This window comes from Carcharhinus amblyrhynchos, chromosome 16 (assembly GCF_965287045.1).
Source record: "Carcharhinus amblyrhynchos chromosome 16, sCarAmb.v2.hapA, whole genome shotgun sequence".
NCBI lineage: Eukaryota > Metazoa > Chordata > Chondrichthyes > Carcharhiniformes > Carcharhinidae > Carcharhinus > Carcharhinus amblyrhynchos.
In genome coordinates, this window is record NC_137339.1 from 3,995,177 (window position 1) to 4,015,605 (window position 20,429).

The 20,429-nt window shown below is 45.6% G+C and overlaps 1 protein-coding gene across 1 annotated transcript in view; it reads left to right on the top strand.

Annotated features, from left to right (window-relative positions):
• The first annotated feature begins 14,949 nt into the window (after positions 1-14,949).
• Positions 14,950-20,429, top strand: part of psmf1 (proteasome inhibitor subunit 1) — a 59,115-nt gene continuing 53,635 nt past the window's right edge. Inside the window, exons 1-2 of the mRNA XM_080204598.1 lie at positions 14,950-15,087; positions 19,905-20,057. Of these exons, the coding sequence (XP_080060724.1) occupies positions 14,959-15,087; positions 19,905-20,057 (282 nt within the window). The 5' untranslated portion in view covers positions 14,950-14,958. The remainder of the gene's footprint in view (positions 15,088-19,904; positions 20,058-20,429) is intronic.

Below are 20,429 nucleotides of genomic sequence, written 5' to 3' on the forward strand. Positions count from 1 at the left end.
CCTCTATCCACGCTAACACCCTACCCCCTATTGTCCTATTGTCTTTTTTGAGCGGGAAGAGTCTTTCCACCTCTATCCTATCCATCCCATTCATCATCTTATACGTCTCAATGAGATCTCCTCTCATTGTCCCTCGACCTTCTGCAATAACCTCTTGTGAGGCACTTTGTCAAACGCCTTCTGAAAATCTAGAAAGACCACATCCACCGGCTCTCCTCTATCCACCGCCCTAGACACATCCTCATAGAACTCCAGTAAATTTGTCAGACACGACTTCCCTTTAATGAAACCATACTGCGTCTGCTCTATCAAGCAATTCCCTTCAAGATGCTTTGCAATTTCCTCCTTAATGACAGATTCTAACATTTTACCTACCACAGACGTTAAACTAACCGGCCTATAATTCCCCGCCTTTTGCCTGGCACCCTTCTTAAACAACGGCGTAACACTAGCCGTTTTCCAATCATCCGGCACTTCCCCGGAATCCAGTGACGTTTGGAAAATAACCACCAAGGCATCCACTATCACCTCCGCCATTTCTTTCAGAACCCTCGGATGCATTCCATCCGGTCCTGGGGACTTGTCCACAATCAGCCCCTCCAGTCTGTCGAGCACCGCCTTTCTAGTAACAGTAATGTCATTAAGACCCTCCAGTCCTACCACCTTTCTATCGCTAACACCCGGCAAATTATTCACGTCCTCCTCCGTGAAGACAGAAACAAAAAAGTTATTCAATACCTTAGCCATATCCCCATCCCCTACCACTAGGTCCCCTTTCTCATCCTCTAAAGGACCAACATTCACCCTAGCCAGCCTCTTCCTTTTTATATATTTATAAAAACTCTTGCTATCCTTTTTTATATTAAGCGCTAGCCCAGCTTCATAGTTTCTCCTACCCTTCCTTATCAACTTCTTTGTCAATCTTTGTTGACATTTAAACCTCTCCCAATCCTCTTCTCGCCCACTACTCTTAGCTACTCTAAATTCCTCCGCTTTTAGTTTAACACTTTCCTTCACCTCCTTTGTTATCCACGGCTTATTACCTCTCCTCCTACTATCCTTTTTGACCATCGGAATAAATTTCTGCTGAGCACCAAGAAAGATCACCTTAAAGATCCTCCACTGCTCCTCAACAGACCCTCCCTCCAACGCGCTCTCCCAGTCCACATTCGCCAATTCTTCTCTCATCCTACCGTATTTCCCTCTATTCAAACAAAGGACGCGTGTCCGGGAACCCACTTTCTCCTCCTCCATCTGCACCAGAAACTCCACCATACAATGATCACTCTCCCCAAGAGGATCCTTCACCACAAGGTCCCTAATTCTACCCGCTTCATTACGTAGCACCAGATCCAAGATAGCTCGCTCCCTCGTCGGCTCCAACACACACTGTTCGAGGAAACTATCCCGGCAGCATTCCAAGAACTCTTCCTCGAGCCCCCCACGTCCAACATGGGTCAACCAATCAATATGCAGATTGAAATCCCCCATAACTACGGCCGTCCCATTCCTGCACGCCGCATTTATTTGCGCGTTAACAGCCCGCCCCATCTCCAGATCATTATTCGGGGGCTTATAGACGACACCCACCAGCGTCTTCCTCCCTTTGCTGTTCCTAATCTCCACCCACAACGATTCCACCCTCTGCTCCTTGGCTCCAATATCATCCCTTGCTACCACCGTGATGCTATCCTTAATCAGCAGAGCTATGCCCCCCACTTTTCCCTCCTGCCTATCCTACCTAAACACTTGATAGCCCTGTACATTCAGCTCCCAGTCCCTGTCACCCTGCAGCCACGTCTCTGTAATGGCCACCAGATCGTATCCATTTGTGTCGATCTGCGCCACCAGCTCATCCACTTTATTCCGAATGCTTCGTGCATTCAGATAAAGTGCTTTCATCCCAGCCTTCACCTGGACCCTATTTGCCGCAACGCCACCAACTATACTTACGTCCCCTACTCCCTCTATTATTGGGACATCCTCGGCCTCTTCCCTTACATGTACACTCTCCTTAACTTTAGACCTCGTAAGGTCACCTACCCTCACACCCTCCCCCCCCATAATTAGTTTAAAGCCCTGTCTACAGTCCTCTTTACTCGATTCGCCAGCACTCTGGTCCCAGCACGGTTCAGACCAACCCCATCCCTCCCGAACAGGTCCCACCTACCCCAATACTGGTGCCAATGCCCCATAAATTCAAACCCATTCCTCCCACACCAATCCCTGAGCCACCCATTCACTTCCTTAATCCTGTCAACCCTACGCCCATCTGCACACGGTTCAGGCAGTAGCCCAGAGATAACCACCTTGTCGGTTCTACTTTTTAATTCCATTCCAAGCTTTTCATACTCCCTCCCCAGATCCTCAGTCTGCATTTTGCTTACGTCGCCGGCACCCACATGTACCACAACGACCGGATTCTCACCCTCCCACTCCAGGTTCCTCTGCAGCCCAGCTGCGACATCCCGTACCCGAGCACCAGGCAGACAACACACCCTTCTGTGCACTTTGTCATTGTGACAAAGGACAGTGTCAATACCCTTCACCCCACTATCCCCAATAACTACTACGTTCCTTTTCCCTTTCTCTTTGCCTATGTCCTGCTGCAGCACTGCACCGTGTGCAGTTTGCTCACCGACCTCACCTGCCTCGTCCTCTTCCAGACTGGAAGCAAGAACCTCAAACCTGTTATGCAGATTAAGAGGCTGAGGCCTCCGCTCCTCACCCCCCTTCCTCTTCCCAGTAGCCCCCTCTTGTCCCTGACCCTTAGATTTAGCCAGTCTAGGGGGGGTGGATGTCACTTGCACCCCATTGACAATGGCACCCTCTCTCCCCTTGATGAGCCTCAGTGTCTGTAGCTCAGAGGCCAGCTCATTTACCCTGAGCTGGAGCTCCTCCAGCAACCTGCACTTACTGCAGACATGGTCACTGGGATGAACCCTAGGGTCCACCAGTTCCCACATCATACAGAAACCACACATCACATGCCCCTCCATTATTTACTGTAGTAGTTTTGAAAAAATTTTTTTTTTGTTTTTTTTGTTTTTCAAACGAACTCACCTGGCCTTTTTTCCTTCCAGCCCTTTTTGATATTAAGCCCTAGTAGCTCACTCTGCTTCCCTCTCACTCCGCTGCCCGCTCAGACGCTGCCCGCTGTCTACACCAGGCCTCCTTTTAAACCTGGCGCTGATTTAAATCTGATGGCCCACAACTGCCTGCTAACCACTCCCTCAGAATTCTTAAAGCAGTAAATACAATAAATAAATGCTTTAAACAGTTCTACAAAGAACAAAGTGCTTTAAACTTATTTTAAACAGGTTTTTAACAGGTAAAATCTTAGCTCTCTCTCTGCTCCTTCACTCGTCTGCTCCAGCAAATATCATGGCAATGCTGCGTGAGATTTTCACCTCTCCCGATCTAAGGTCCTCCTTTATGACCCATGCCCTTGAGATTCAGTGTCACTGGATGCTGAGGCTGATGTTTTATGGGATGAAGCACCAGAGCAATATGTGCAAAGAGGCCACATTGACAATGACTGGCAGCTTTAACAAAGGGTCATATGGACTTGAAACATCAGCTCTTTTACCTCCTTACAGATGCTGCCATATCTGCTGAGATTTTCCAGCATTTTCTCTTTTAGTTGACTATTACTGGGATGAGTGTCAGTAGCTTTGTACATTGTGAGAGATGTCCTAATTCCCTATAAAGATGTCTGTTGTGTTCAGTCACTGTGAGGGGTGTCACCGATGTGCAGGCTATATTGGGGAAGCACATAGAGGAGGGTTTGAACTGAGTGGCCAGCCTTTCTGTCCAGTTGTCTGAATGATACTACAGGAAGAGATCTTTGGAAGCAACATGCTTCTTCTCCATCTCCTCCTCAGGCAATTCTTTGCTCTAGTGAATCAAAACAAGGAGCCCTAGGGAGGGCACACATGCAAACTCTATTTACATGCCTAACACCCATGCCCATGCTACACAACTAGACCATCTTAACCTGTTTAACCAGGCCACTATGTATCCCCAGGATCCACAGCAGAGGTGGAGCCAGCTTGATGTCTGTGATAACCTTGTCAGCGATCCTCTAGTGGGCCGACACCTGGAGGACTCCAGCCTGCTTTTGGGGTCCTGCTATGACTCTCCTCGGCCGGTGGTGCAAGAGCTGAAGTGGTCACAGGAAGAGGAGATTCGATTGGGCTGGACACTCTCAGAATCACCTGGGAGGATGCCCTAGGCTGCTCTTCCTCTCTATGGGTGTGTGAGGGTCTCTTGCTTCCTCCTTGGGATACAGGGCAGCTGGAGTGAGCTCGAGAAGCCCTGCCATCCTCTGGATTTGATACTTATGGATGCCCATAAGTTCCTGCACCAGGGAGTGCACGTCCCATACCATGGGGGTGAGTGAATGTCCTGCATCAGGGAGAGTGCATGTCCTGTACTAGGGAGTGCACATCCTGCAGCAGTGTAGGACAGACATCTTGCACCAAGTTCCACTGTGGCCAACATGTTCAGTGTGTTGACCTGGTTGTTTCTATCTCCTTGGACAGTAAACAGTAGGATTCCTCCATTTTGTCTATCAATCTGAGACATCCCTTCCTGCTGCTCCCGACTTTGCCTTTGGAGATCCAGCAACTGAGGCAAGGCCAAGTCCAGAGATATGTCATCTGACTGGGACTCAACGAATTCCTGGCCTTCAGCAACCCTCCAAATGCCAGCGGTTTTGCATGTTCCTGTCTCTGTCTGCTGTGGATCAGAGAGAGTGAGGTGCTCACTAGATTGTGACCCCAAGGCCTCTCTAATGTTAAGTCCCACCGAAGTGTGTGTCTCTGCACAAGTGAGGTGTGAGTGAAATCTGTGACAGCTCTTAGATCTGCACTTCTGAAAAATCCTCTTTGCTGGCCTCTGAGGTGCCTGTCTGATAAAAGCTCTGGGCTGCTCCTCTGATGTGCTTGAAAGAGAGATTTCAATTGTACCTGGCAGGGATGTTCAGATCGATACAGGAGACATGACTCATGTCAGTTTGGTATGCTGGATGATGTTGTACTGGATTCTCATTTAGCTTGTTGCTGCCCAACTCACCCTCGAAGCAGTAGCAGTCAAGTTTCTCCAGGCCAGTTGGAAGGCTTTCTTCTCAAACTCAGTGAACTCTTTTAACTCAATCATTCCTCAAACATCTGGGATCTCTCCTTTTCATTATGTGCCAGCTTTTCCTGCATGGAGACAGATGGAGAGTGTAAGCAGGATGCGTGCTAGGCCAGGTGGTCAGGATACCTGGCATGTGAGGATGGTGAGTTGCAGCAACGAGGTGATGAGAAGATGACCTACAGTTGACGTGTGTGGGAGAGAAAGTGGTTTCCACTGATCTGTCAGTGAATGAGCTCTCTGCGGATGTCTGATGGATGCCTGAGTATGTGAGTTGAGAGTGATGAGACGAGTGATTATCCTGGCAGAATGGAGGAGATTATTCATCCTTTCTGGCGCTGGATATCCATCCTCCTTTCAGGGAGTTGATGCTGGCCGGTGCTGCCACTGTCTCCCATACTGGGTTGGTGTCCCTGCTGGCTGGTCTCCTCTTATGCATGAGTACAGGATGTCAAAGTGCACCTTCATGGCATCCAACATTCTGAAGAGCCTGGCCTCTGAGAATCTAGGTGCTGACGTCCTTGCTGCCACCCTCTGCCTTGGACCTTGGGCCTGTTGGGTGGTCTTTAAACTGAGCTCCCCGCCGATTAAAGTTCTCAGCTGATGACAGGGTGGGCAAATCAGAACACATGCTGAATTTTTTTTCCTTTAAGTCTCTAAACATATGTCGTGAAAACTTGCGATCACCACCAGCAGGCTAAACACTGCTTTTCCCAGCAGGCTAAACACTGCTTTTCCCAGCAGGCTAAACACCCAGCCGTGCCAACACAACACCACTGCTTCGCAGACCTATAGTCAATGGTCACTTTGGATCTCTAGCTCCTCACAAGCCCATTTCATTTTGCATCTGCTTCCTGCAACATTGTCTTTGTAGCTTGGACCCTCTCCTTAACTTCACTCAATAGGGCCTGTTTTCAACCCTGACCTTACTCCTTGACTTCACAGTCTTCCTGGAACTTACATCTGTCCCATTCCCTGGTTCTGGAGCCTTTTGTTCTTCATTTCGGGAGTTGCTTTGTTTCCCTGTTCCAGCAGATTATGTGAAAAGCTCTGTGCCTCTGATTACCTTGGTCGAACTGAAAGCAAACTGCTATTGCTATCCTAATGAGCACCTGGTTACTGGGTAACAGCTTAGTTTGTTTGATACCTTGTACTTGCTTTAAAGTTGTAACACCCTCATTAAAAGGCAGCATCAAACACACCTACAAACTCACAAGCCCCTTTTAAAAATGAAACTAAAGCTATGCCAAATACACATAAATACAAATATATCTTACTTAAAACTATCTCTATTTCCTAAAGGATACTGCATGTTACCCAGCATGTAATATTTGTCCCTTCCGCAGTGAGACTGCTGACATATTGCAAAATTGGGAGTTGCTTTATGTTGAGGACTCAGTCATATCGAGTAGTATGGACCGCACATTTAAATAAGCTGTTAAACCAATTTCTGTCACAGGTAAAAGAGCCTGTGGCACTAGTTAAATGATGAACACGGCAATTATCCTCAGGATTCTGGTCAGGGAGGAAATTAATTATCTAGTCATTATCATTTTGTTGTACACGGGAGCTTACTAGAACTACTCAGCACATCTGACAGTGTCTGTGAAGACAGGACAGTCAATGGGTTTTAATTTATGAAGGTAGCAGAAGACCGATTGCTGGTGCTGAAGGCAGGGAGGGGGGAGGTGAGGACGCCTGTTTCAGTGGACAGCAGGACAGGGCAGTTCAGCAGCACACACACTGGCTGTGTCTCTGGCTGGGACTGTAACTGCAGAATGAGGATTGGGATCACAGAGTGGTCTAGGGGCAGGTGGAACCTGGTGGGCAGGCCCTTGGGCAATTGGGGAGGTGGGGTCGGAGGGTTTTCAGGTCTCGATGGACAATCAATGCCTTTGCTGCAGGAGCAACCACTACTACCCCATCCATGGGCCATGATATATGCCTCCCCTCACAGTTCCAGTGCCCTGTGGGAGGTAGATAGGTTTCACCTGAGGTATCTGCATGTACAGGCTGGCAGATTTCCAGCATCTGCGATATTTTGCCTCTACTTTCTAAGGATCATGCTCAAGGAGCTGACTGACTTTATGTTCCTGCAACCTGGTGTTAGATTTCTGTTTTTACCTCTCGGGTCTTAATTTTTGCCTATTTTGAATGGCTCACGTTGCCAGGCTTCTAGATTACAAGAAAAATTTGTGCTTATTTGGCACCTTTCACAACCTCAGGACATTCCAAACACGTTAAGCCATAAAGTACTTTTGAAGAACAGTCAGTGCTATAGTGTAGGAAAGACAACAACCAATTTGTGCACAGCAAGTTCCCACATACAGCAAACTGATGATGACCAGATACTTCAGCACTCTAGTTAAGGAATAACTATCAGCTAGATTCCCAGAGATAACTTCCCGGCTCTTTATTTAAATAATCCCACAGGATCATCCACTTGAGAGAGAAATTGGGATCTTGGTTCAACATCTGCTGTTGGCAAATTCCTGCAAAGGTGGGAAGTGGCCCGTAATTGACCAAGAAGGGTTTAACTGGACTCTGGGCGAGCTATCTCCAAAGCTAGTCCAAAGATGTGCGGGTTAGGTGGATTGGCCATGCTAAATTGCCCTTTTGTGTCAGGGGGACTAGCTGGGTAAATGCATGGGGTTATGGGGATAGGGCCTGGGTAGGATTGTGGTCAGTGCAGATTCAATGGACTGAATGGCCTCCTTCTTCACTGTAAGATGCTATGATTCAATGATCTGCCATCTTTCCTGCCACTGGGAAATGGCATGGTGGAGCATGGTGGTGCAGCCTGCCACCAAGTGTTATTTTGCCAGCTTTCCCACGTCCTCATCCATCTCCAACATAAAATTTAGTCCATCATCTCAGGTTTGGGGGTTTTATCACAATTGGCAAAAATTACAGATATAATCAATTTGAATTCTGTCTTGAAAGTTACAATTGACTACATCGTCCACAGCCTTCTGAGAGAGAATTTCACATTTCCACGACCCTTTGTGCAAAAAACAGTTCCTGTTTTCAGTTCTAAATGGCCTAGTGCCTGACATTAGAGTCATAGAGGTTTACAGCATGGAAACAGGCCTTTCGGCCCAATTTGTCCATGCCAGCCTTTTTTATTAAACCCCGAAGCTAGTCCCAAATGCCTGCATTTGGCCCATAACCCTCCATACCCATCTTGCCCATGTAACTGTCTAAATGCTTTTTAAAAGACAAAATTGTACCTGTCTCTACTCCTACCTCTGGCAGCTTGTCACCCTCAGTGTGAAAAAATTGTCCCTCTGGACACTTTTGTATCTCTCCCTTCACACCTTAAACATATGCCCTCTAGTTTTACACTCCCCTACCTTCGGGAAAAGATATTGACTATCTAGCTGATCTATGCCCCTCATTATTTTATAGATCTCTATAAGATCACCCCTCAGATTGTGTCACTTCTAGATTTCCCCACCCATCTCCAAAGACCCTTCTATATTTTCTTTATTCTGCACAGCCTATTCAGTGCTTAATAGCTTTCAAGAGTTTCGGTGTAGCTGTGGAGGATATATGGAAGAGAATAGCTTCTGAGCAGTTGCATCACATTGTCTACCTCTACCCTACTGAACCCTTATTCATTTTAAACATCTCTATTGGAACAGGAAGACCTTAACTAGAGTGTGCAGTTAACAATTAAATGTGTGAAAAGTCTCAAAACTATTTCTTTTTATTTATGAACTTGACAAGACTTAGTAACCTCCAGAATCACTGTGGCCAGTTAAGAAGTGGATTAATTTCATGCATGAAGACTGCCCCCTGTTGGACGTGTTTCATGCCACAGAAATGGATATTACACCCACTGCCTTCCAATCATTTTCAAATTTGTGCAAAGTGGGACCACTCCAGAAGAAACACAGTCCATGCTCATACTCAAAATCAAATTATTACTTATGATAGAAATAAACTGTTTGCTGTATTATAATTTTGCCTCATATCTTTCCTACATAATGCACGTGGGGTTCACAAACCAGTAAAGGATGTCATACTTTTTACTGAGAGTCAGTAATGAAATAAATATTGCAGTAATCGTTATGTTACTGGGCCAATATCGAGAGTGCAAGTTCCAGCATGAGAGTTTGAGAATGTGAATATAGTTTCAAAAAGATCTGAAAATAAAATGTCGGTATAAGTAACTACGAAGCTATTGGATTGCCTGACATAAACAATCAGTTTATTAATGCCCGTTAGAGGAGGAAACCTGTTGTTCTTACAAGACTGGTCTATATGTAACTCCAAATCCATACCAACATGGTTTATTCTTATCTCTTCTCTAAAGTAGTGAGTTAATTATATCACAGGGTTAATAGTGATGAATAATAAGTGTCAGTGATGTCAATAACTTTCTTGCCCTATGGAAATGGAATGCTAGATTTCTGTATATAGTAACTCCAGGTGTTGGCTGTGAAGGAACTGTGCTTTTATTGCACAAAATGAAAATACACAATAACCATAGGCCTATAGTGAACACAACCAGTTGCAACTGGGACTAAAAGGTTAATGGATCCTCTCAGGGTCTTGCTTTATACAGGGCTTGGTATACAAGCTCCACCTGGCTGGCTGGTTACTAATCCCCAGGGGGCTCGTATTCAATGAGCCCAACTGGAAGGTCATTTAGTGGTTCCCCCATACATATCATGGGGGTTATCATACCCTACAATGTAGAATCATTTGCCTGGAATTTTCATTGGGCATCGAAGATCTGATGCTAAAACCATCTGGGGGTTCTGAATCTGCACATCTCACTGACCCAACTTTGATGAGGCAACCTTCTAACTGGCCACCTTCTTATTCATTGGGCCATGAAGAAGACCTTCAGGACCAGTCAGCTAGCCCCCCCACCATGGTGCCTCAAAATCTTATGCAGCATGGATGGAGGCCTTCAGGCCTGTTGGGTCTGTGCTTTTTTTTGAAAGAACCATTTATTTGGAGCCACTGGCCAGCTTTCTCTTCACAACTCTGCAAATTAATCACTTTCAAGTGCATGCCTAATTGCACTTTGAAAGTTATTACAGAATCTTATTTAGTGGCACATGTATCTACTTTCTGTCAATCTCTTACTTGTGAAATAAATTTCATTTTAAACCAAACTGGGAGAAAACATTGTTGCATGTTCTAATTTACTTCCCACTTCTGGCAAAATTCTTTTGAAGAGCATTTGCTTTTTACAACCCAGGAAGAATTGGTTTAACTTTTGTCATTCTGCTATTCCTGGTTATAGCAATGTGTAGCCAGAAACTTCAGAAGTCACCTCCATATACGAACATATAGAGCCAGTTGGTCACCTGATTAGCTGCAGCAAAATATAGTGGTAAAAAATGTCATATCTAAAAGGTTATTGATCACAAAATTGTTTATTGTACTTTTACAAAAGGAAATTAAGAAGATTAACAATTTGCATTTATATAGTAACTTTAATGTAGTTAAGAAGTTGCAAGACCCTTCACTGGAGCATAAATCAGACAAAACTTTGACCCTGACTCTTATAAGGACAAATGATGATAGACAATCAAAAAGTTTGGTTAAAGTGGTAGGTTTTAAGAAGTGTCTTGAAGGTGGAGAGAGGTGGAAAAGCATCAGGACTTGGGAAGGAATTGCAGAACCTAGTGTCCAAGAAGCAATGCAGGGCCACCAACATTAACGCAGTGAAAATTGAAAGATACATAAAAGGCCAGAATCAGGGGAACAGAGAGATTGTAATGGGTTGCAGGGCTGAAGAGAGTTCTTCTTCTCCTTTAAGGTGAAGACCATGTTCATTATCGAGGGTGTTTGATAGGGTTTCAGTAATTATATAGGTGATTACTTAAGCCAATCTATCACAAATAGAGCAGGGTACTGCAAATGATTGACTTTGTTGTCTTTGGAGTTCCTCTCCTTGCACTTTCCCTCTGCCTCTGAAATACACTTTTGAAGAATGCTATAATGTTCTTAATTTGATTGCGCCAGGAGCAGTGATCTGAAATGAGCTTCTGCTGGAAGAAGGGTACAAAAATCCTAAGTGTAGCTTTCAGACTGTCCTTTTATCATTTCCTTTGACCACCATGAGAACACACTTCCACCTCTTGATAGAAGATTTGCTTTATTGAGAGTGTCAGGCTTTCTGGCTACATGATCAGCCCAATTCAGTTGGGACGGACTCAGTATGGCGTGGATGTTTGGTGTGCCAACTCAGATTAACACCTCAAAAGAAAAATTAACTAAAAACGGAGAGGAGGGTGGTCAAATGCTGGTATTCTTTCGCACCAAGTGGCAACTTTCTATTTCCAGACCTTTACACGTCCTCCCCAGTGGCATGCCTTGGCCTTGTTTTCCTTCTGCCAAGTGCACAATCTCAACTATGACCTGCAGCTCCTGTTTATAGACTACGAGATCTCTATGCCTCGTTGCAAGAGTTGTCTGTCCTCCATAAGAATTGATTAAAGTCTCAAACATGGTTGCCTCATGCATGAGCGCTCTCCATTCAGGTGGAGTGGCTAGCATCAGAGAGCCGCTACTCAGGAATCTACACTTCCATCAATACTGACTCACATGGCTGGTGGAAGAGAGGGCTCAGGTTCACTGAGGTAATCAGAGTCAGGGCGTATTGGACCTCAGAGCAGCGGGCTGGGTGATACCATAAGAACCAGCTGGCTTGCTTCAGTTAATGTCCAGCTCACAGTTAAAGCCATCCTGAAAACCATGGTCCTTGCCCCCAACAGCACTCGTGGTGTTGGACGGGGCAAAAGTTTGCAGTGAACACCCGTTCAAACTGATCCCCTTTGAGAGAGAATTCCATGTTGGTCCTGCACCCTCACACCTCCCTCGGGAGCTGCAGCCCCACAATTTGTACCGTCTCGCAGAAATTCCCTCCGTGCCTTTCCATTTGGTGCGAAGAGATTTCCTGTATGGCCTGCTGTTGACCTCCTCCATCATCTGGATAACCCCTGGCAGTCCTGGAGGGCTCGCTACATGAGTGTCCCCTTTTTTGCTCAGAGGGCCTGACATAGAGCATGTTGCATACAGCAATGCCATGAAACCATAGGTTATGGTGCTTCACAGATTGCATGTCTGTTCTGTGGCCAGGGGTATCTGAGTTCCATGTTCATATAAATTTATATAGATTGCCTGAGGTTTAAGACCTTTTTTGAAGAGACTACTCCTCAACTTTGGAGGGGGTGGGGGCGGAGAAGAGGATCTCCTCATAGGTCTGTTCCTAGGCTTGGTCAAGCTGGCTATTAGCAGGTCCAGGCAGCGGGTGCTCAGGGAAGGTGGGGCAGGAGGGGTGTGTGTCTGATCCCACTACCATGATGACATTCATGTCTGGGTGGCCTTGAAGAGGGAGCATGCCATGTCCATTGGCACACTTCAGGCCTTTCACAGCCAGTCGGCAGTGCAGGGGCTGGCTTGATTCATCAATCCCCGAGAATTGTATTTTGCTTTAATTAGTTATAAATTTCTTTTTGATGTTTTATTTTAGTTAAAATACCCCACCAGGAACTATCACCCCTGTCATTGTTATTTTGTTTAATTTATTGAGTACTGTTTTATTAAAGGAAGATTCAAATTAGTTGACCTCTGAGTCTTCCTTTATTGGTGTAAAGATCTTCAATCTTTGGTGATGACTGTCATCTCTCAGTTCTGATACCATCCCTGTAAACTTTCACCAACGCTTCTATGATTTTTGGTTACCATGATTGAATCACCAGCTGAAGCCACTTACACACAGAAACATAGAAGATAGGAGCAGGAGGAGGCCATTAGGCCCTTCAAGCCTGCTCCACCATTCATCACAATCTTGGCTGATTGTTTAACTCAATAGTCTAATCCTGCTTTCTCCCCATACCTTTGATCCAAGTGCTACATCTAGCCATTTTTTGACTACATTCTATGTTTTGGCATCGACTACTTCCTGTGGTATTGGATTCCAGAGGCTCACCACTCTTTCAGTGAAGAAATGTCTCCTCACCTCTTAAATGGTCTACCCTGAATTCTCAGACTGTGACCCCTGAATCTGGACTCCCCCACCACCAGGAATATCTTCCTTGCATCTACCCTGTCTAGTTCTGTTAGAATTTTCTAAGTCTTTATGAGTTCCCTCTTCATTCGTCTGAACTCCAGTGAAAACAATCCTAACCCAGTCAATCTCTCCTCATACATCAGTCACAGAATTATAGAATCCCTACAGTGCAGAAGGAAGCCATTTGGCCCATCGAGTCTGCACCAACCACAATCCCACCCGGGCCTTATTCCCGTAACCCCTCATATTCACCCTGCTAATTCCCCTGACACTAAGGATCAATTTAGCATGGCCAATCAACCTAACCTGCACATCTCTGGACTGTGGGAGGAAACTGGAGCGCCTGGAGGAAACCCACACAGACACAGGGAGAACATGCAAACTCCACACAGACAGTAACCCAAGCTGGGAATTGAACCTGGGTCCCTGGCGCTGTGTGGCAGCAATGCTAACCACTGCACACCATGTTAGAATTTTACAAGTGTCTATGAGATTTTTGATTTATTATTGTCACATGTATTAACATACAGTAAAAAGTATTGTTTCTTGTGTGCTATACAGACAAAGCATACCATTCACAGAGAAGGAAACAAGAGAGTGCGGAATGTAGTGTTACAGTCATGGCTAGAGTATAGAAAAAGATCAACTTTATGCAAGGCAGGTCCATTCAAAAGTCAGGCGGCAGCAAGGAAGAAGCTGTTCTTGAGTTGGTTGGTATGTGACCTCAGACTTTTGTATCTTTTACCCAAAGGAAGAAGGCGGAAGAATGTCCCGGGTTGTGGGGTCTTGCTTTGCCAAGGCAGCGCGAAGTGTAGACAGAGTCAGTGGATGACATCGCCCCCTCACTCATCTGAACTCTGGCGGAAACAATCCTAACTGAGCCAATCTCTCGTCATACATTTTGTCCATATAGCGTGCAAGAAACAATACTTTTCACTGTATGTCAATACATGTGACAATATACATCAAATCAAATTAAAACATCAGTGCCGCCATCCCTGGAACCGGCCTGGTGCCGCATCAACCACAAATAAATGATAATGAACCACAGTAGAGTCACAGAATCAAAGAGGTTTACAGCATGGAAACAGGCCCTTCGGCCCAATTTGTCCATGCCACCCCTTTTTTTAAATCTTGAAGAAAGTCCCAATTGCCCACATTTGGCCCAGATCCCTCCATATCCATCATACCCATGGAACTATCTAAATGCTTTTTAAAAGACAAAATTGTACCCGCCTCTACTACGACCTCTGGCAACTTGTTCCAGACACTCACCACCCTCCGTGTGAAAAAATTGCCCCTCTGGACACTCTCCTCTCACCTTAAACCTATGCCCTCTAGTTTTAGACTCCCCAGCCTTTGGGAAAAGATATTGTCTATCGAGCTGATCTGCGCCCATCATTATTTTGTAGATCTCTATAAGATCACCCCCTCAGCCTCCGACCCCTCAGAAAATATTCCCAGTCTATCCAACCTCTCCTTATAACCCAAACCATCAAGGCCCCATACCATCCTAATTTATTTTACTAATAAACAGTACTAATTTACTCATGATTTTCCAGGTGTAATGTTGTGTTTCTCAGGGTGTTATATTGGGGGATTTTTTTTTAACCACAGGGTGTATTTGTTGGTTTTTTTTTACCTGTATTTGGGACGGTGCCAGTTTCCGGAGGCCACTGGTTGCTGTGGTGACGCTGGGCGCGCTCCCGGCTGCCCGCGCGCGCCTCCCTCCGCCCGCCCGGCTCGTCCCCGCTCGGCGCGCGCCTCTCCCCCCCCCCCGCAGTATGGCGGGCCTGGAGCTGCTCTATCACTCGGTGGCCCGGGACGTGCGTTCTCCCCAGGACGCTCTGATCTGCTTCATCCACTGGGAGCTGGTCAGGGCCGGATTCCAGTGCCTGGGGAGCGGGGACCAGGTGAGCGAGAGGCCCGAGGCCTAGAGAAGGAGAAGGAGGAGGAGGAGGAGGCCCCGGGCCCCGGCGGCCGCGCTCTCCTCAGGAATAGAAAGCGAAAGTGAGGGCGCCGGAGGCCCGCTGCTGGGCTGAAGGAGCCGGGCCCCAGGCCCCAGGAACTTTAACCCCGTCCCTCACCTGCCCCACCCCCACCCCCGGGCTCCCTCCCATTGACCTTTGCCCCGCCCCCATACAGGTGTGGAGGTCCCACCTTAGGCAGGCAGGTGAGGTGACCCCAGCCCCCCCCCCCTACAGAGATGACTCTGGGAGGCCCCAGCTGCCCCCTCCCTCCCTACAGGGGTGACCCCAGCCCCCGCAGAGGCAACCGCAGCCCCACTGAGTGCCTCAACATAATAAACCTGTTGTTGGGGATGTGGGATTCTGCCCCCACTTTAGTGCAACTCACCTCAAGCCCACAAGAGACAAAGGTGGTGATCTACTTTGGCCATCTCTGGCCATCCCTCCCCTCCTTACTGAAGAGTCTTCAAGCAGAGTCATCCAGTTTCTGTTACAGAGCACCTTTAACATGGGGGGGGGGAGTCCCCAACAATGCCAAAACAACAGATGTTTCATTGCTGTTTGTGAGAGATACAGTCATAGAGGTTCACAACATGGAGACAGGCCCTTCAAACCAACTTGTCCCTTTTGTTTGAAACCACTAGGCTAGTCCCAAATTGTCTGTGTTTGGCCCATTTCTCTCTATATCCATCTTACCCATTAACTGTCTAAACCCTTTTTAAAAGACAAAATTGTACTCAGCCCTACTATTACCTCTGGCAACTTTTTCCAGACACTCTCCACCCTCTGTGTGAAAAAAATGCCCCTATGGATCTTTTTGTATCTCTCCCCTCTTACCTTAAACTTATGCGGTCTAGTTTTAGACTCCCCTACCTTTGGGAAAAGATATTGACCAGCTGATCTGTGCCCCTCATTATTTTATAGACCTCTATAAGATCACCCCTCAGCTTCCAATGCTCCAGAGAAGAAATTCCCAGTCTGTCCAGCCCTGCCTTAAAACTCAAACCATCAACTCCCGGTAGCATCCTAGTAAATCTTTTCTGCACTCTTTCCAGTTTAATATCCTTTCTATAATAGGGTGACCAGAACTGGACACAGAATTTCAAGTGTGGCCTTACCAATGTCTTGTACAACTCCAACAAGATGTCCCAAATCCTGCATTCAGTGTTCTGACCGATGAAACCCAGCGTGCCAAAAGCGTTCTTCATTCTGTTCACCTTTGATTCCAATTTCAAGGAGCTATGAATCTGTACCCCTAGATCTCCTTGTTCTATAACTCTCCCCATCACCCTACCATTAACTGAGTAGGTCCTGCCCTGGTTTGATGTACCAAAGTACTTCATACGACGTAGGCACAGAATTAAGCCACTTGGCTATCAAGTCTGCTCCACCATTCAGTCATGGCTGATATTTTTCTCATCCCCATTCTCCTGCCTTTTTCCCCATAACCCCTGATCCCCTCACCTCGCATTTATCTAAATGAACTCCATCTGCCATTTGTCAGTCCACTGGCCCAAGTGATCAAGATCCCATTACAATCCTAGATAACCTTCCTCACTGTCCACAATGCCACCAATTTTGGTGTCATCTACAAACTTACTAACCATGCCTCATAGATGACAAATAACTATGGACGCAATCCTTGAGGGACTGGCTGATCACAGACTTCCAGTTTGAAAAACAACCCTCTGCAACCACTCTGTCTTCTGTCATCAAGCCAAATTTGTACCTACTTGTTACCTCACCCTGGCTCCCATAAGATTTAACCTTATGCAACAACCTACTGTGTGGTACCTTGTCCATGTGGACAACATCAACTGCACTGCCCTCATCTACCTTCAAAAAACTCAATCACATTTGTGAGATTTGATTTTCCACTCACAAAGCCATGCTGACTGTCCCTAATCAGTCCTTGCCTCTCTAAATGCCTGTAGATCCTGTCTCTTAGAATACCTTCTAACAGTTTACCCACTACAGATGTGAGGTTTGCTGGCCTGTAGATCCCAGACTTTTCCCTGTAGCCCTTTTTAAACAAAGACACAACATTTGCCACCCTCCAATCTTCAGGCACCTCACCCGTGGCTGTCAATGATTCAGATATCTGCTAGGTGAGCTGCAATTTCCTCCCTAGTCTCCCACAATATCCTTGGATACACTTCATCAGATCCCGGGGATTTATCTACCTTGATGTCCTTTAAGACTTCCAGCACCTCCTTCACTGTAACATGTACACTCAAGATATCATTATTCATTTCCCCAAATTCTCTAACATCCACGCTTTTCTCAACAGTAAATACTGATGAGAAATATTCATTTCGGATTCATCCATCTCTTGTAGATCCACACGTAGATGACCTTGTTGATCCTTAAGAGGCCTTACTCTCCGTAGTTACTCTTTTGCCCTCTATGTATTTGTAGAAGCTCTTTGGATTCTCCTTTGTCTTATCTGCCAAAGCACATTGCTGTGTGCAGAATGGCAGTTACATTTCCTAAGTTGTAAAAGTACTTCATTAAACAAAATGCTTGGAGATATTGTGGAAGGTGCTATATAAATGCGTGTCTTTCCAATTAATTGTCCTGGAGTCTCAGCAATTTAAGATGGATCTCCTGAACAATGCTGCCAGTGACACCTGAAATCATAGACAGCACTTCGAGTCAGAGAGGTTTACAGCATGGAAACAGGCCTTTTGGCGCAACTTGTCCATGTTGCCCTTTTTTTAAAGCCTTAAGTTAGTCCTAATTGCCTGCATTTGTCCCATACCCGTCTGTACCCATCTTACCCATGTAACTGTCTAAATGCTTTTTAAAAGACAAAATTGTTCCTGCCTCTACCACTACCTTTGGCAGCTTGCTCCAGACATTCACCACCCTCTGTGAAAAAATTGCCCCTCTGGACACTTTTGTATTTCTCCCCTCTCACCTTAAACCTATGCCCTCTAGTTTTAGACTCCCCTACGTATTGACAACTGATCATTTTATAGACCTCTGTAAGATCACCCCTCAGTCTTCTATGCTCCAGAGAAAAAAGCCCCCGTGTATCCAGCCTTTCCTTATAACTCAAACCATTAAGACCTGGTAGCATCCTAGTAAATCTCTTCTGCACCCTTTCTAGTTTAATAATATCCTTTCTATAATAGGGTGACCAGAACTGTATATAGTATTCCAAGTGTGGCTTTATCAATGTCTTGTATAACTTCAACAGGACGTCCCAACTCCATATTCAGTGTTCTGACCAATGAAACCATGCATGCTGAATGCCTTCTTCACCACTTTGTCCACCTGTGACTCCACCTTCAAGGGGCTTTGAACCTGTATCCCTAGATGTCATTGTTCTGTAACTCTCCCTGTAGCCCTATATTAACTGAGTATGTCCTGCCCTGGTTTAATCTACCAAAGTGAATCACCTCGCATTTATCTAAAAAACTCAAAAACCAAATGTTCAACTGAAAAAGCACATTCAGCTAATAGTCGTAAAAAATATTCTAAAACACAGACAATGAAGTACTTCTAAAATGTATTGGCTGTTACAATTTGTGAACAGCGAGATCCCACAAACAGCAATAAGATAAGTGGCCAAAATCTGTTTTAGTGAAGTTGATTGAAGGATAAGTATTGGTCAGGACATTGGGAAGAATGATCCTGCTCTTTGAAGTAATACCATTGGACATTTTATCTCTGCCGGAGAGGGTAGGCGGAACTTCGGTTTAACATGCAGGACTTGCTCAGGGAGTGTGGAGCTGGATTCTGTATCCTGTTCTCAGGTTTGGGGCTTGTAATTGCAACTTAGATGAGAGTGCTACCAACTGATTGAAGCTAACAAATAGGCAGATCCTGCTTTCCCTAGTGGAGAAAGCTCAGCAACAGCCAAGGCAGTGGATGACTGAAGTGTGTGCAATGAATGTAATTAGTCATGACCGTCCAGCCTAATGGCACATATCACTGATAATCAATCTTTCCAAAAGGTCTTAAATGTACGATAATCAATTGATGAAGTAAGTAAGAAAGGAGGAATTTCTTCATATAGAATAGTGGCGGCATATTGGTTAGCACAGCTGCCTCGCAGCATCAGGGACCCGGGTTCAATTCCCTGCTTCGGTGAATGGAGTCTGCATGTTCTTTCTGTGTCTACGTGGGTTTCTTCTGGGTGCTCCAGTTTCCTCCCACAGTCTGAAAAGCGTGTTGGCCACGTGCATTGGCCATGATAAATTCTCCCTCAGTGTACCCAAACTGGTGCCAGAGTGTGGTGGCTGAGGGTTTTCACAGTAACTTCATTGTAGTGTTAATGTAAACCTACTTGTGATTAATAAATAAACTTTACATTTTGAGAATATGTAACTCTCCCAGGTAGAATGGTTGGCGCAGAGAACATCAGTATATTTAGGGGATCTATGAGGGTGAAGGGATTAGGTGGATAGCAGGGCTGGGTGGGAAGAGGCTCATGCAGAGGATCAACACTGGCATGGGTCTGGTTCTGTGCTATTGGGATTTCGTAATTTTCTAAGAAATTGCTTCACACCCAACTCCAGATTTAGAATATTACAGGCCAATTGGTCATTCCTCCCTCCACCCTATTTCATCCTAGCAATTCTATTCCTGTCACCCTCATGTACTTATCCAGCTTCCCTCTCCAATACACCAGTGTAAATGCGGCATCAAAGGCAATATTTAAAATAATTCAGGAGAAGTTAAATTTTTGTCCTTAATGGATATTTTACATTGAGATCTTGTCACTCTGACAGATTTTATGTATCTCTACTTTGCAGGCCTCATCTGATGAGAAGAAGAAAGAGCTGTTACCCACGGGTTGGAATGTCAATCAAGAGCTGTACACACTGCGTTACAGCTCAGACAATGATCAAAAAGTACTCCTGTTAAAGGCAATCACTGTTGATTCCAGTCTGATAGTTAATGTTATGGTAAGTGTATAATTAATCCAGCATTTCAGTGAAATTTTATTACCTTCCACAACATGTAGAGACAGATTTGGAGTCCATTAGGCTCCACTGGCATTGAACCTCATAGACATTTACAGCAATGAAGGAGGCCATTCAGCCCACCATGTCCTTGCTGCTCAAAAAAAACTACACTAATCCCACTTTCCAGCACGAAGCCCATAGCCCTGGAGGTTATGGCAGTGCAAATTAATATCTAAATGTTCTTAAATATTACGAGAGTTTCTGACTCAACCATCAGCTTCCTTCTCAACCTTTACAGTGGTTAACACTGCTGCCTCACAGCGCCAGGGATTTGGGTTCAATTCTGGCCTCAGGTCACTGTTTGTGTGGAGT